Here is a 16,971-nt window from a genome sequence, read left to right on the forward strand (position 1 = left end):
GACCAGCAGCCACTGATTCTCCATACCTTAGCACGCATGCACCCACTCACGGACACACCCAACCACACAGATATACACACACACACACATTCATGCTACACACACACACACACACACACACACACACACACACACACACACATCACTGCTGCTAACAAACAGACTCTTATTATTATTGCTAAATACTGCACAATTTAAAACACTTGCCCCCCAATCCCCCCTTCCCCAAAACAAGTGTAAATATTAGATTATAAATTGTGGCTTCCTCTACTATACTTATGCTAAAATGATTATTCTAATAGTAATTTACTTTATGTTCGTATCCTTAACTTTTCTTAGTTCTTATTGTTGTTGCATTGTCGAGAAGGAACCTGCAAATAAGCATTTTGTTGGATGGTGGATACAATGTGTATCCTGTATATACGTCTAATAAAACGTGAAAATTGAATAGCGAATTTGTGCACACGAACAGATGTACACAGACACACACGCAGCCTTTTGGGGGCCCTAAGCGAGATTTGGTTGCAGTTTTAAAGCACATTTTGCCTTGACTTATGCCATGTTCATACGATATCTGGGTGAATAACAAAATCAATGGGGGACCCCTGGAGGTCAGGGGCCCCCTGAAGATCAGGGCCCCTGGGCACATGCCCTTCATGCCCGGTAGGTAATTCAGCCATGAAGGTTTAGATATAGCTGGCTTGGCTAACTTACCTAGCAATCTTAGAAAATATTAGCTGACATGGGCTAATTGAGTGACTGTCAGTGACTGACATAAGAGAAAAACTGCTGATGCACATTGACTATTATACTAGACTGAGCCACGGAGCCCTACGCTGTCAAGAAAAGCATGATGGTTGTGATGTGAACTCACTTATCACTCCAAGCCCCGGTCCACTCCACCTGACCCCAGGGGTTACGAATACGGATCAACCTCTCCATGCGACCCCGGAAATCCACCTATGATGATAGACAGACACACAAAATTTGGGTCAGATTTTACTTAGAAATTTTAACCACTTGCCACATTCCAATTTGAGAGTAGAATTTCTCAATCATGATGTTTGATAGTCACAGATGCCCGTATAACTATTCATTTGGAAATAAGTCATTTCTGTAAAATATTGTCTGTTTACTGAAAGATGAGGAGAATACGTGCTTCTTATTTTGCTTTTTGTGATTTGTTGACGTTTATATTCCTGTTTTCACCACTCCTTTTCCTCCAATTCCAGATTCACACTAGGGTCAAGCTGAGCCACGCTATGCTAAGTTGTACTTAGCTGGCCTGCTTACGAATCCACCATGGAACCATGCTGGAAAGGACAATGTGAAAATGAAAAATCTGAGCTATTACAGTATGGTTCGGGTCTGCCCTTTAGTATGAATCAGGCACAATCGCCTAAGGCTTGAAATGGCCCGCAGGAAGAGGCAAATCCCTCACTTTTCCACGAAGCCTTATTTTCACTCACTCACCTGCTTCAGACCTGTGACAGAGTAGGCATGGCCTTTAACCAGCTTCTTAAAGGTCACTGCCTCCATGTCGAAGGCACTGGTGATCTGGTAATGCAAACAGATGTCATCATACATTTCCAATTGTTACCACACGCACTTCGGACATGACATCTTTGGCCAAAACTACAATTGTGACAACAAACTCTTTTTCTCTCCACTTTAAAGAGGCTGCATGGATGTTTAGTTATTGTTTACCTAAAATGTTGGCTTGAGTGTTGCCTGTGTGGTTCATATACACATATTACAATATAAATCATTTTTTAAGTAGCTTCAGGCTAACAATATACCTTATGTCCATGGGCGTGGGAAGATGTGCCCATTTCTGTCCAATGTGGCAATGTCTAAACCAATATTTCTGTCCATTTTAGGGGACCACTTTTGGCTCAAACCATCCCCAGAGGCAAACGATGAGCATACTGCAGCTCACAATTCCAATATGTGGAAAAATAGGTTGTTTTAAAATAAGCCAAGATTCATGTTGTGAGTGATTCTGTTGTTTTGGGGAATTTAAAAGCTGAATGGGGGAAAATGTCAAGCTAGATTAGAACCAGTGACATAGGTCCCATCCAGAAACAACCCCCATCTGAGAGGACTGCATATGTGTACTGCAGGTTGTCGTGTGTGCCATGTAACATGTAACTTACGTCAATGGAGCAGCCCAGAAGGGAGCCTCTCTCCAGGGCTTTACCGATGATCCGGTACAGATCCTTAGGTGCCTTACGTAGCTCGTAAAACTCTGCCACGCCACCGGTGAAGTCCTCAAAGCCCTCTGTGGTGCTGCCACCAGACAAGGCCTCATAGGAGCCACTCAGTCTAACACAAAAATGTCAGTGTGTCAATCCTGGAAAATAATTACATCCCTTCATGCAACAATGTAAAAGTATTCGCCATCTACAATATTCGTAAATGAAATTTATGTTCATAAAACAAACATAATAAACATAACATTATAGCTACATAGATTTATGAAAGCTTAAGAAATGTATGATGCAATTACACATTAGTCAGAGCTAACTGGACTTGTGACATGAATGCTTTATGAACATTCAATTGTTACCCACTGTTTACTTGGTGTAGCAACTTAAACTTAGAAAAAATACAATTATATTCTAAAGATGGATGCACTGTATACCTGAATTAAAGCCTGTTTTACGGTACCATTAAAAACATTTAAAGCTTTTGACACGGACAATAGCTAATATTAAGGAAAATCATACTTGGCATAAGCCTTCTCAATCAGGGCACTCCAGAATTCGTTACCCTCAGCAGAGTGAACAAACATGAGCTCGCCATCTTTGACAGGCAGTCGATCATCAATGACAACATCCACCCACTCTCCAAACTGCCAGAACTGTGAACAAACAAAACAGTTTGGAGTCAGACACGAAGGTTATAATTGTTTTATGCTCCCCTATGAAGCTAAATAACGTCTCCAGCATATGTTTCTAAGTGCTCCCCATAATCACCTAATAATATATGCGAGAACTGTTGACTTGATAATTCAGGATTGAGCCTCCTACAAAGGTTGATTTAAAATCCCTCCAATCAAACTTCTGAATATGGCAAGTCATTATTTCTTACATATTTAGGCTACAATGCTGTATCATTATATTATCTTTCATTAAAAGGTTTTTCTATTCCATTTCCTCTATTGTATTTGATTGAATGGACCTGGAAGTGGAAGATGCCAGCGTAGTTGTCTTGGAAGGATTGACCATGAGGGACCACCCTGTGTAGCAGCTTCTCATTAAGGGTGAGGGAAGCAATGGCTGCCAGGAGCCAGCAGTCACCTAACCAGAGGTAAAATAGTAAAAAATAAATTAATCAAATGTATTTATAAAGCACTTTTAAACACTGAGCGGTTGTCACCAAGTGGTTCACAGTAACCTGGCCTAAACTCCAAAGAGCAAGCAGATGCACAGTGGCCTGGAAAACCTTCCTACGAGGAGGAAACCTAGAGAGGAACCAGGCTCAGAATAGAAGCACCTGGCCCAGATGGGAGAAGAGGGAGATAGTTAAAGCATTTTCAAACGTAATCATTTCAACCTGGGGTGAAAGTGTGAGAGAGGGTGAATAAATTTAAGCTAGCTTAGCTGAGCCTCAAATGTTTTCTTAAAATAACACCAAATAACGATACAGAAACCTTAACATTCAAAATCTAAAAAGGCACCATAGCCTAAATTAGTAATGTGTGCATCTTTCTAAAATATTACCCATGTGTCTTAAAAACACAACATTTACACTGGCTGATGCGGTTTCTACAGTGCCTTGCGAAAGTATTCGGCCCCCTTGAACTTTGCGAACTTTTGCCACATTTCAGGCTTCAAACATAAAGATATAAAACTGTATTTTTTTGTGAAGAATCAACAACAAGTGGGACACAATCATGAAGTGGAACGACATTTATTGGATATTTCAAACTTTTTTAACAAATCAAAAACTGAAAAATTGGGCGTGCAAAATTATTCAGCCCCTTTACTTTCAGTGCAGCAAACTCTCTCCAGAAGTTCAGTGAGGATCTCTGAATGATCCAATGTTGACCTAAATGACTAATGATGATAAATACAATCCACCTGTGTGTAATCAAGTCTCTGTATAAATGCACCTGCACTGTGATAGTCTCAGAGGTCCGTTAAAAGCGCAGAGAGCATCATGAAGAACAAGGAACACACCAGGCAGGTCCGAGATACTGTTGTGATCTACAGCTGAGGTGGGAGACTCTGTCCATAGGACAACAATCAGTCGTATATTGCACAAATCTGGCCTTTATGGAAGAGTGGCAAGAAGAAAGCCATTTCTTAAAGATATCCATAAAAAGTGTCGTTTAAAGTTTGCCACAAGCCACCTGGGAGACACACCAAACATGTGGAAGAAGGTGCTCTGGTCAGATGAAACCAAAATTGAACTTTTTGGCAACAATGCAAAACGTTATGTTTGGCGTAAAAGCAACACAGCTCATTACCCTGAACACACTATCCCCACTGTCAAACATGGTGGTGGCAGCATCATGGTTTGGGCCTGCTTTTCTTCAGCAGGGACAGGGAAGATGGTTAAAATTGATGGGAAGATGGATGGAGCCAAATACAGGACCATTCTGGAAGAAAACCTGATGGAGTCTGCAAAAGACCTGAGACTGGGACGGAGATTTGTCTTCCAACAAGACAATGATCCAAAACATAAAGCAAAATCTACAATGGAATGGTTCAAAAATAAACATATCCAGGTGTTAGAATGGCCAAGTCAAAGTCCAGACCTGAATCCAATCGAGAATCTGTGGAAAGAACTGAAAACTGCTGTTCACAAATGCTCTCCATCCAACCTCACTGAGCTCGATCTGTTTTGCAAGAAGGAATGGGAAAAAATGTCAGTCTCTCGATGTGCAAAACTGATAGAGACATACCCCAAGCGACTTACAGCTGTAATCGCAGCAAAAGTGGCGCTACAAAGTATTAACTTAAGGGGGCTGAATAATTTTGCACGCCCAATTTTTCAGTTTTTGATTTGTTAAAGTTTGAAATATCCAATAAATGTCGTTCCACTTCATGATTGTGTCCCACTTGTTGTTGAATCTTCACAAAAAAATACAGTTTTATATCTTTATGTTTGAAGCCTGAAATGTGGCAAAAGGTTGCAAAGTTCAAGGGGGCCGAATACTTTCGCAAGGCACTGTATCTCACCACTTTAAATGAAGGCTGCTGTTAAGTAGAAAACAAAACACTTAACTCATTTCAAGCACTCAGCTCAAATCACCCTTGTTCAGCATTTAGTAGTGAGTGAATAGCCAACCTAATGCATTTTGGCCAGTCTGAGCCAAGCCTTCAAACATTTGTTCTGGTTTTCCAAAACCTCAACTCCTCTTTGAAAATCGCTTCCAATTTGCTTTAACTGAAATCATATACCATCAGTAGACTACTATCAATGGCATGCAGCAAGAACAGCTGAACATGTCAAAGGCTTATTCCCACCATCGTCACATTGTTAAAACCATGAGGCAACCTCAACTATTATGGTCCCGTGTAGATCAATTGGTAGAGCATGGCGCTTGAAACACCAGGGTTGTGGGTTTGATTCTCACGGGGGACCAGTACGAAATTGTATGTACTCACTACTGTAAGTTGCTCTGCATAAGAGCGTCTGCTAAATTACTCAAATGTAAATGTATTCAGCCTTTAAGGGGCCATGTACTGTAACTGAATTAGTGTGGGGAGTAAGAATGAGCTACTTCCCTAGAGAGAGAGCTATGGGGATTGCTAATGCAATTTTAAAACGTCCCTAATGTCACAACTGGGGATTGCTCTGGCCTCAAGGTCTTGCTAAAATCTCCCTTTCTTTTAAGTGTAACTGCTGTTATCGACTGAGGGGTTGAAATCCTAAGGCTAAGGCCACACTCAAACGCATTAACAGATTAAATTGTGTATGACCAATATCATTGTCCGTTTTTGTCAAAATTACCACTTCAAAAAGCATTGGCTTCATACGAAATTCTCAAACATAAAATTCTAGTGTGTCGGCGTTGTAATGTGGGTGCATATGACAGCAGCCTTATCCATATAAGTGTATACTCAGAAGTGGATATGTTTAATAAGCTTAGCACTGCTTTCTGGTGAAAAAGTTCAAGTATGGACCTTATAGTGAGGAGTATTATCAGATTGTCAATCATTGTCACATCTTCTATTACATTTCAAGCACTGGTTAGCTTCAACCTGAAGTTTGACGAGCCTTATAGAATACTTGAAAGGCTACATAACTCAGTCAAGATAATTCCCCAAAACAAACAGAGGGGGAGCCCACAGGCTGTGACATAACAGGAGAGTCGACTCCTGCCAAAGACAGAAAGAGAGGAAGTTGTTTGTGGGCTGGGTCTTCAGAACGTCGTGTGTATAACAATTACACATCCGACCACCTTTTCAGTTCCAACTAGACTAGAGATGTGAGAAAAATTTAACCAAGACTTATGAGATCCCAAGAACAGAACAGTTTTGGGCTTTTTTTGGGCCATATCCTGTGATCTACTCACAACATTTTCTCACTAGTTAAAAAGGAAGCTGATCATGGCATTAATCACGACTGATAGCTCGCTGATTGAACAATCTTTTATCTTGAATTCCATTCCAGTGGCTAGGTCTGTTATCCGCCTCCCTCCACCCTGTTTTGCAAACATACGCCAGAGATTGCTGCATGGGACATCAGCCAAGATCCATTAGCACGCTTTCTCTGTAGGCGTGTCCGCTATTAGCCTTTCTGTGAATCATTACCAGGGTCTCCCTGACTCACAAATGGGTTCTGCCACACCCAAACAGTCAGCTGCCTAGTCAGGGTCATTCTTATTTTACACACAGAGCTATTACAAAAGAGATATACAGTACCAGTCAAAAGTTTGGACAACTACTCATTCAAGGGTTTTTATTTTTTATTATTTTCTACATTGCAGAATAATAGTGAAGACATCAAAACTATGAAATAACACATGTGGAATAATGGAACCAAAAAAAGTGTTAAACAAATCAAAATATATTTTAGATTATTCAAAGTAGCCATCTTTTGCCTTGATGACAGCTTTGCACACCCTTGGCATTCTCTCAACCAGCTTCATGAGGTAGTCACCTGGAATGCTTTTCCAGCAGTCTTGAAGGAGTTCCCACATATGCTGAGCACTTGTTGGCTGCTTTTCCTTAACTCTGCGGTCCAAATCATCCCAACCATCTCAATTGGGTTGATGTCGGGTGATTGTGGAGGCCAGGTCATCTGATGAAACACTCCATCACTCTCATTCTTGGTAAAATAAAATTGCCCTTACATAGCCTGGAGGTGTGTTGGGTCATTGTCCTGTTGAAAAACAAAATGATATCCCATCTGGTTTGGGCTTAGTGGGATTGGCATATCGCTGCAGAATGCTGTGGTAGCCATTCTGGTTAAGTGTGCCTTGAATTCCAAATAAAATCAGACAGTGTCACCAGTAAAGCACCCCCACACCATCACCTCCATGCTTCACGGTGGGGACCACACATGCGGAGATCATCCGTCCACCTACTCTGTGTCTCTCAAAGACATGGCGGTTGGAACTAAAAATCTCAAATTAGGACCAAAGGACAGATTTACACGGGTCAAATTTCCATTGCTTGTGTTTCTTGGCCCAAGCAAGTCTCTTCTTATTATTGGTGTTCTTTAGTGGTTGTTTCTTTGCAGCAATTCAACCATGAAGGCCTGATTCACGCAGTCTCCTCTGAACAGTTGATGTTGAGATGTGTCTGTTACTTGAACTCTGTGAAGCATTTATTTGGGCTGCAATTTGTGAGGCTGGTACCTCTAATGAACTTATCCTTTGCAGCAGACGTAACTCTGGGTCTTACATTCCTGTGGTGGTCCTCATGAGAGCCAGTTTCATCATAGCGCTTGATGGTTTTTGCGACAGCACTTGAAGACACTTTCAAAGTTCTTGAAATTTTCCAGATTGACTGACCTTCATGTCTTAAAGTAATGATGGACTGTCATTTCTCTTCACTTATTTGAGCTGTTCCTGCCACAATAAGGACTTTTACCAAATAGGGCTATCTTCTGTATACCAACCCTACCTTGTCACAACACAGCTGATTGGCTGAAACGCAAGAGTGCGTGCAAAGCTGTCATCAAGGCAACGGGTGGCTACTTTGAAGAATCTCATATATTAAATCAGCGAGCAGGCCTTTCTAATCGACCTGGCCGGGGTTTCCTGGAAGGATATTGATCTTATCCTGTCAGTAGAGGATGCCTGGATATTTTTTTTTAAATGCCTTCCTAACCATCTTAAATAAACATGCCCCATTCAAGAAATTTAGAACCAGGTATAGCCCTTGGTTCTCCCCAGACCTGACTGCCCTTAACCAACACAAAAACATCCTATGGCGTACTGCATTAGCATCGAACAGCCCCCGTGATATGCAGCTGTTCAGGGAAGCTAGAAACCATTATACACAAGCAGTTAGAAAAGCCAATGCTTTTTCAAGCAGAAATTTGCTTCCTGCAACACTAACTCAAAAAAGTTTGGGGACACTGTAAAGTCCATGGAGAATAAGAACACCTCCTCCCAGCTGCCCACAAGATAGGAAACACTGTCACCACTGATAAATCCACCATAATTGAGAATTTCAATAAGCATTTTTCTACGGCTGGCCATGCTTTCCACCTGGCTACTCCTACCCCGGTCAACAGCACTGCACCCCCCACAGCAACTCGCCCAAGCCTTCCCCATTTCTCCTTCTCCCAAATCCATTCAGCTGATGTTCTGAAAGAGCTGCAAAATCTGGACCCCTACAAGTCAGCCGGGCTAGACAATCTGGACCCTTTCTTTCTAAAATTATCTGCCGAAATTGTTGCCACCCCTATTACTAGCCCGTTCAACCTCTCTTTCGTGTCATCTGAGATTCCCAAAGATTGGAAAGCAGCTGCGGTCATCCCCCTCTTCAAAGGGGGGGGACACTCTTGACCCAAACTGCTACAGACCTATATCTATCCTACCATGCCTTTCTAAGGTCTTCGAAAGCCAAGTCCACAAACAGATTACCGACCATTTCGAATCTCACCATACCTTCTCTGCTATGCAATCTGGTTTCAGAGCTGGTCATGGGTGCACCTCAGCCACACTCAAGGTCCTAAACGATATCTTAACTGCCATCGATAAGAAACATTACTGTGCAGCCGTATTCAATGATCTGGCCAAGGCTTTCGACTCTGTCAATCACCACATCCTCATCGGCACACTCGACAGCCTTGGTTTCTCAAATGATTGCCTCGCCTGGTTCACCAACTACTTCTCTGATAGAGTTCAGTGTGTCAAATCGGAGGGTCTGTTGTCCGGACCTCTGGCAGTCTCTATGGGGGTGCCACAGGGTTCAATTCTTGGATCGACTCTCTTCTCTGTATACATCAATGAGGTCGCTCTTGCTGCTGGTGAGTCTCTGATCCACCTCTATGCAGACGACACCATTCTGTATACTTCTGGCCCTTCTTTGGACACTGTGTTAACAACCCTCCAGGCAAGCTTCAATGCCATACAACTCTCCTTCCGTGGCCTCCAATTGCTCTTAAATACAAGTAAAACTAAATACATGCTCTTCAACCGTTCGCTACCTGCACCTTCCTGCCTGTCCAACTTCACTACTCTGGACGGCTCTGATTTAGAATACGTGGACAACTACAAATACTTAGGTGTCTGGTTAGACTGTAAACTCTCCTTCCAGACCCATATCAAACATCTCCAATCCAAAGTTAAATCTAGAATTGGCTTCCTATTTCGCAACAAAGCATCCTTCACTCATGCTGCCAAACATACCCTTGTAAAACTGACCATCCTACCAATCCTCGACTTTGGCGATGTCATTTACAAAATAGCCTCCAATACCCTACTCAACAAATTGGATGCAGTCTATCACAGTGCAATCCGTTTTGTCACCAAAGCCCCATATACTACCCACCATTGCGACCTGTACGCTCTCGTTGGCTGGCCCTCACTTCATACTCGTTGCCAAACCCACTGGCTCCATGTCATCTACAAGACCCTGCTAGGTAAAGTCCCCCCTTATCTCAGCTCGCTGGTCACCATAGCATCTCCCACCTGTAGCACACGCTCCAGCAGGTATATCTCTCTAGTCACCCCCAAAACCAATTCTTTCTTTGGCCGCCTCTCCTTCCAGTTCTCTGCTGCCAATGACTGGAAGGAAGTACAAAAATCTCTGAAACTGGAAACACTTATCTCCCTCACTAGCTTTAAGCACCAACTGTCAGAGCAGCTCACAGATTACTGCACCTGTACATAGCCCACCTATAATTTAGCCCAAACAACTACCTCTTTCCCTTCTGCATTTAATTTATTGATTTATTTTGCTCCTTTGCACCCCATTATTTTTATTTCTACTTTGCACATTCTTCCATTGCAAATCTACCATTCCAGTGTTTTACTTGCTATATTGTATTTACTTTGCCACCATGGCCTTTTTTTGCCTTTACCTCCCTTATCTCAACTCATTTGCTCACATCGTATATAGACTTGTTTATACTGTATTATTGACTGTATGTTTGTTTTACTCCATGTGTAACTCTGTGTCATTGTATGTGTCGAACTGCTTTGCTTTATCTTGGCCAGGTCGCAATTGTAAATGAGAACTTGTTCTCAACTTGCCTACCTGGTTAAATAAAGATGAAATAAAATAAAATAAATAAGTATATTTTGATTTGTTTTGCACTTTTTTGGTTACTATGTTATTTCATAGTTTTGATATCTTCACTATTATTCTACAATGTATAAATTAGGAAAAAAATCTGAAAAACCCTTGAATGAGTAGGTGTGTCCAAACGTTTGACTAGTACTGTATGTATATATGTACACTACCGTTCAAAAGGTTGGGGTCACTTAGAAATGTCCTTGGTTTTGAAAGAAAAGCTCACTTTTTGTCCATTAAAATAACACCAAACTGATCAGAAATACAGTGCAGACATTGTTAATGTTGTAAATGACTATTGTAGCTGGAAATGTCTTATTTTTAATGGGCCTTTATACTCCTATGTAGATAGTCCATTATCAGCAACCATCACTCCTGTGTTCCAATGGCACGTTGTGTTCACTAATCCCAGTTTATCATTTTAAAAGGCTTATTGATCATTAGAAAACCCTTTTGCAATTATGTTAGCACAGCTGAAAACTGTTGTCCTGATTAAAGAAGCAATAAACTGGCATTCTTAAACTAGTTGAGTATCTGGAGGATCAGCATTTGTGGGTTCAATTACAGGCTCAAAATGGCCAGAAACAACTCGTCAGTATATTTTTGTTCTGAGAAATTAAAGCTATTCCATGCGAGAAATTGCCAAGAAACTGAAGATCTCATACAATGCTGTATACTACTTGATTCACAGAACTCCCACCACTCCCAAGGAATGTGAAAAACCATAACCGTAATCTATCCCACTGCACATCTAGGCAAGTTAGGTCTGGCAAGAATTGATGAGTTGTTTTTCTGTTCTATGGAGCAGAATGAACTACTGTATGTCTCAGAATGAGGGAAGAGCTATTCACTGTTCCATGCAGGCAGTAACTTTGTTAGTTTTTCTAGTCCTCTGGTTTCACTTAAGTGCTCTGTCAAGGAAAATAACATTCACATTGAAAACATGCAACACATTAGAGGGAGGGGGAGGGACGCTGCTGTTAAGCAACAAGTTTTTTTATAACAGGGACTTTTTCTCCCAGAAACCGCTTAAGGAAGAAACACACAGAAAATCTGAGTGTAGATAGACTCCCAATAGGTACTTATCACAGAAGGAGGCCGTTCCTTTTCTTGCTAGTACAAAATACATACCTGCTGAGTATCGACCTGGTACCGCCAAAACTACAGCTTCTACTTGTAGAATCGCAATGCTAGGCAGTAGCCGACAACTTGACTTTGAGACAATCAGAGAGCACGAACCTCCACATGGGGGAGCCGACAGGAGTGACAAGGGGGAAAAAAATAGGGCACTTTTTCTGGTCTAATCCACCCTTTTCGTCAGTGTTCTAAATAAAACAATAAAGCTGTATAATACATATTTTTTTCTAGAGCAAGTCTTTATATTTTTTTACGTCTAGCTAAGGAGTTTTGTGCTCGAATAAGTACTTTTTGCTAATGTGCACTAGCTTATTAGTTCGCTAGATAGCTAACGTTAGCTTGCTAACTGAGCAAGGTAGTCACACACACTTCATATAAAATGAATGGGGTCTTAATAAGTGCAGCACAATGCACACAACACTAAATGCTTTACCAAGCTAGCTATCTGGCCACTGTAGCTAGTAACATTATAATGAAATCACAATGGACTAATTTCCATGAAGCAGCAGCCTGTAGCTGGCTGCCCAGAGTCAATACAGCGTCTTTACGTTACCTAGCTAGCACAACAGCTAGCTAGCTATCTAGAGAATCATGCTAACAATTTAGCTAATGTTAACCAGATAGCTAAAAATATATCTATGGACTGTCCATGTGAGAGTAAATTAAATAGTTTTTGTCATCTTGCTAGCTATTATTTAGCTGTTGCCAAACTAGCTGTGGCCAGCTGGCTGGTATCAACAATGGCTTTCTACAACAATAGCAACATTAGCGCAGTTGGCTAGTTAGCTAAGTAACATTGACTAGACCATGAAGCAACTCACATGGATATGCATTGCCAAACAAGGCTACTGCCACCTTCTGGTCTGGAGTATTTTAACAAGGCTGAATAGCTGATGACTTCAAGGTCTTTGCTGTGTGAATACAAAAGAGATCGACTGCCAACACTCTGTTCAGAGGTGCTAAGTACTGTCGGCAAGCAAAAGTTTGACAATCCTATCGGTGTGTCTGAGCTATTACAATAGTAGTACTGTAGTTCCTGGAGTACCACACTGCAGAAAACAGAAATACATATTATTTTTAAGGCCTTCCATTAAGCCCCCTTTTAGTGTCAAACTATTACAGCACATTGACACCTAAGCACATTGATACTCACCCAGTGCTCCTTGACAGATATCAGTCCTTGTGGCGCCGCCCAAAATGAACTCAGGGTTATCTGAAAACTCCTATTGAAAATGAAGTTAAATCAGAAACAGTATTTTAAAGACACGCAAATATGTACACAGAGACAAATATCATGAATGAAAATGTGGCTGATGTTTTTAAATCTGGTGCAAAAGCTTGTGTAATTACAGTACCCCTACTTAGGATTTTGCAACTTTACCCATGGCCATTTTGGACTGACACTGAAAGTATCTTTGGTCAAACTTTTCAAGCTTTCAAAATGTCTGTCAAAAGTAGATTGTTACTCTCTCAACAAATCAAATGTTATTTGTCACGTGCCGAATACTTACAAACCCTTAACCAACAATACAGTTTTAAGAACCCCCCCCCCAAAAAAAAGACATAAGAATAACAAATCATTAAAAAGCAGCAGTAAATAACAATAGCGGGGCTATATACAGGGGGTACCGGTACAGAGTCAAATGACATCAAAGCATGATTTGAGGAGTGAAAAGCTGCCGCTAGTGTGAGAGAGCAGGGCTGCCATCTCAGCCTTAAGTTATTTAAATAATTTAGCAGCTTGTGCTGTTCGTTAGTATACACAAGCAGCAGCTGTTGGAGGAGATATGTCTGGCATGTAGGCCTCTAGACTGTTTGTTCAACACTTCCCGACAAGGGACGCTGACTGAAGTGAGCATGGCTCTCACGCCAGCCCACCGCCACATTAATCTATCAACAGTGCTGTCTTTACCTCTGCTACATAATGACAGTGTCATCACATGCTGCGCGAAAGAGGGATTTTGAGTTACATTTGTTTTTTGCCCACCAGACACTAACATTTTCCTGTAGTAAAGAATAAAATACATTTTTCAATACAAAGAACTATTTGAAAGCAGAAATAGACTGGCACATTGTGACCACAGTAATGTATCAACCATTTGTGGATACATAATCAAGGAAGGGACTCATTTGTTGTTTGAGTGTTTTATATTTATATTTCACCTTTATTTAACCAGGTAGGCCAGTTGACAACAAGTTCTCATTTACAACTGCGACCTGGCAACTGCGACCTTTATCTTTGCATGGAGAGGGAGGAATTACTGGTAAGGACACAGAAGTCACAATGAGAGACTCATCTTAAACAGCACCTTTTCAGGTTTGGTGAAATGCTAACCCTAAAAGCTAACTCTCAACCCCCTAACCCTCTTTGTTGAAAAGACCGGCTGTTTTTTTTTCTCATGACATGCCATTCATTGTGCCCCTCCATGCCAAAATAACTATTTAATTCTCAGCATAGGCACAAAATATATCTAGAGTTCCATGTGTCTGCAAGTAGCACATACTGTGCACATCCTGCAGTCTAACCACACAGGAACAAGGGTTTGATTCAGAGGCTGGAGCAAAAGCCATTTAGACACCACAAGAATAGCTTACACACTTTTTTGCAATATCATTTATGAGTTTAGGGACAAATCCTTACTTGAGATCTGCATTTATTTTATTTAACCTTTATTTAACTAGGCAAGTCAGTTAAGAACAAATTCTTATTTACAATGACGACCTACCCCGGCCATACCCTAAACCAGACGACGCTTGGCCAATTGTGCATGGCCCTATGGGACTCCCAAACACGGCGGTTGTGATACAGCCTGGAATCGAACCAGGGTCTTTAGTGACGCCTATAGCACAGAGATGCAGTGCCTTAGACCCCTGTGCCACTCAGGAGCCCAAAGGGTTGATACAACCAAGGGATTTGTATGTGTATCTCTTGTATGGCTTCAAATACAATATTAATTTGGAACACTGACTCCTATCAGTCTCTTACTGTGGGCCTCATCCACTCCACGCCCTGGGTTTTGGATGAGTGGGGGGCCAGCTCTTTGAAGCCCAGGGAGGGTGGCTCGGGGGGGAAGCAGGAGTCCTCGAACAGGCAGCCGCTCTCCAGGCACTCCTGCTTCAAGGCCTCGTAGTCCTGGTTGAGGAACTTCAGCGCCCGCTCGTTGGTTCCCATTCCCTCGGCGTGTAGTCTCTCCCTCTGGATGCGCGCTGAGACCCCTCCGAATGGGTACATGCTGGGATGGAAGAAATAAGAGGGTGTGTGGGTGTGTGTTAAGAGGTGGGTTACTGGAAGCTAGCATATACAGTGCCTTGCGAAAGTATTCGGCCCCCTTGAACTGTGCGACCTTTTGCCACATTTCAGGCTTCAAACCTAAAGATATAAAACTGTATTTTTTTGTGAAGAATCAACAACAAGTGGGACACAATCATGAAGTGGAACGACATTTATTGGATATTTCAAACTTTTTTAACAAATCAAAAACTGAAAAATTGGGCGTGCAAAATTATTCAGCCCCTTTACTTTCAGTGCAGCAAACTCTCTCCAGAAGTTCAGTGAGGATCTCTGAATGATCCAATGTTGACCTAAATGACTAATGATGATAAATACAATCCACCTGTGTGTAATCAAGTCTCCGTATAAATGCACCTGCACTGTGATAGTCTCAGAGGTCCGTTAAAAGCGCAGAGAGCATCATGAAGAACAAGGAACACACCAGGCAGGTCCGAGATACTGTTGTGAAGAAGTTTAAAGCCGGATTTGGATACAAAAAGATTTCCCAAGCTTTAAACATCCCAAGGAGCACTGTGCAAGCGATAATATTGAAATGGAAGGAGTATCAGACCACTGCAAATCTACCAAGACCTGGCCATCCCTCTAAACTTTCAGCTCATACAAGGAGAAGACTGATCAGAGATGCAGCCAAGAGGCCCATGATCACTCTGGATGAACTGCAGAGATCTACAGCTGAGGTGGGAGACTCTGTCCATTGGACAACAATCAGTCGTATATTGCACAAATCTGGCCTTTATGGAAGAGTGGCAAGAAGAAAGCCATTTCTTAAAGATATCCATAAAAAGTGTCGTTTAAAGTTTGCCACAAGCCACCTGGGAGACACACCAAACATGTGGAAGAAGGTGCTGTGGTCAGATGAAACCAACATTGAACTTTTTGGCATCAATGCAAAACGTTATGTTTGGCGTATAAGCAACACAGCCCATCACCCTGAACACACCATCCCCACTGTCAAACATGGTGGTGGCAGCATCATGTTTGGGCCTGCTTTTCTTCAGCAGGGACAGGGAAGATGGTTAAAATTGATGGGAAGATGGATGGAGCCAAATACAGGACCATTCTGGAAGAAAACCTGATGGAGTCTGCAAAAGACCTGAGACTGGGACGGAGATTTGTCTTCCAACAAGACAATGATCCAAAACATAAAGCAAAATCTACAATGGAATGGTTCAAAAATAAACATATCCAGGTGTTAGAATGTCCAAGTCAAAGTCCAGACCTGAATCCAATCGAGAATCTGTGGAAAGAACTGAAAACTGCTGTTCACAAATGCTCTCCATCCAACCTCACTGAGCTCGAGCTGTTTTGCAAGGAGGAATGGGAAAAAAAATTCAGTCTCTCGATGTGCAAAACTGATAGAGACATACCCCAAGCGACTTACAGCTGTAATCGCAGCAAAAGGTGGCGCTACAAAGTATTAACTTAAGGGGGCTGAATAATTTTGCACGCCCAATTTTTCAGTTTTTTGATTTGTTAAAAAACTTTGAAATATCCAATAAATGTCGTTCCACTTCATGATTGTGTCCCACTTGTTGTTGATTCTTCACAAAAAAATACAGTTTTATATCTTTATGTTGAAGCCGGAAATGTGGCAAAAGGTCACAAAGTTCAAGGGGGCCGAATACTTTCGCAAGGCACTGTAAATAGCCCCAACAGAATAAACGTGTAGGCAGAGGGACATTGTTTCAAATGAGAGGGGACACTGTACGATGTGGCTCATTATCAGTAAACGCTTTTTACTCATGACAATGGAGATAATGTATCAGAGCTAGGAGCCGTGATGGCCCCAGAGTGGCCATGGGTAGGACACTCTCTCTGAGTGCTGTCTGAATATTT

At 41.8% G+C, this 16,971-nt stretch overlaps 1 protein-coding gene across 4 annotated transcripts in view; it reads right to left on the reverse strand.

Moving 5' to 3' along the window:
• capn1b (calpain 1, (mu/I) large subunit b) overlaps positions 1 to 16,971 on the reverse strand; it is a 28,876-nt gene that overhangs the window by 9,011 nt on the left and 2,894 nt on the right. For all 4 annotated transcript variants that reach the window (XR_002955943.2, XM_024443931.2, XM_024443940.2 and 1 more), the window contains 7 exons: positions 14,830 to 15,076; positions 12,997 to 13,066; positions 3,184 to 3,302; positions 2,730 to 2,863; positions 2,157 to 2,325; positions 1,474 to 1,557; positions 875 to 960 (listed from right to left, as the gene is read on the reverse strand). Coding sequence is in view for 3 of the 4 variants with exons in the window: in XM_024443931.2 (XP_024299699.1) it covers positions 875 to 960; positions 1,474 to 1,557; positions 2,157 to 2,325; positions 2,730 to 2,863; positions 3,184 to 3,302; positions 12,997 to 13,066; positions 14,830 to 15,075 (908 nt within the window). In the remaining variant the exon portion in view is untranslated. The remainder of the gene's footprint in view (positions 1 to 874; positions 961 to 1,473; positions 1,558 to 2,156; positions 2,326 to 2,729; positions 2,864 to 3,183; positions 3,303 to 12,996; positions 13,067 to 14,829; positions 15,077 to 16,971) is intronic.

This window comes from Oncorhynchus tshawytscha, linkage group LG02 (assembly GCF_018296145.1).
Source record: "Oncorhynchus tshawytscha isolate Ot180627B linkage group LG02, Otsh_v2.0, whole genome shotgun sequence".
NCBI lineage: Eukaryota > Metazoa > Chordata > Actinopteri > Salmoniformes > Salmonidae > Oncorhynchus > Oncorhynchus tshawytscha.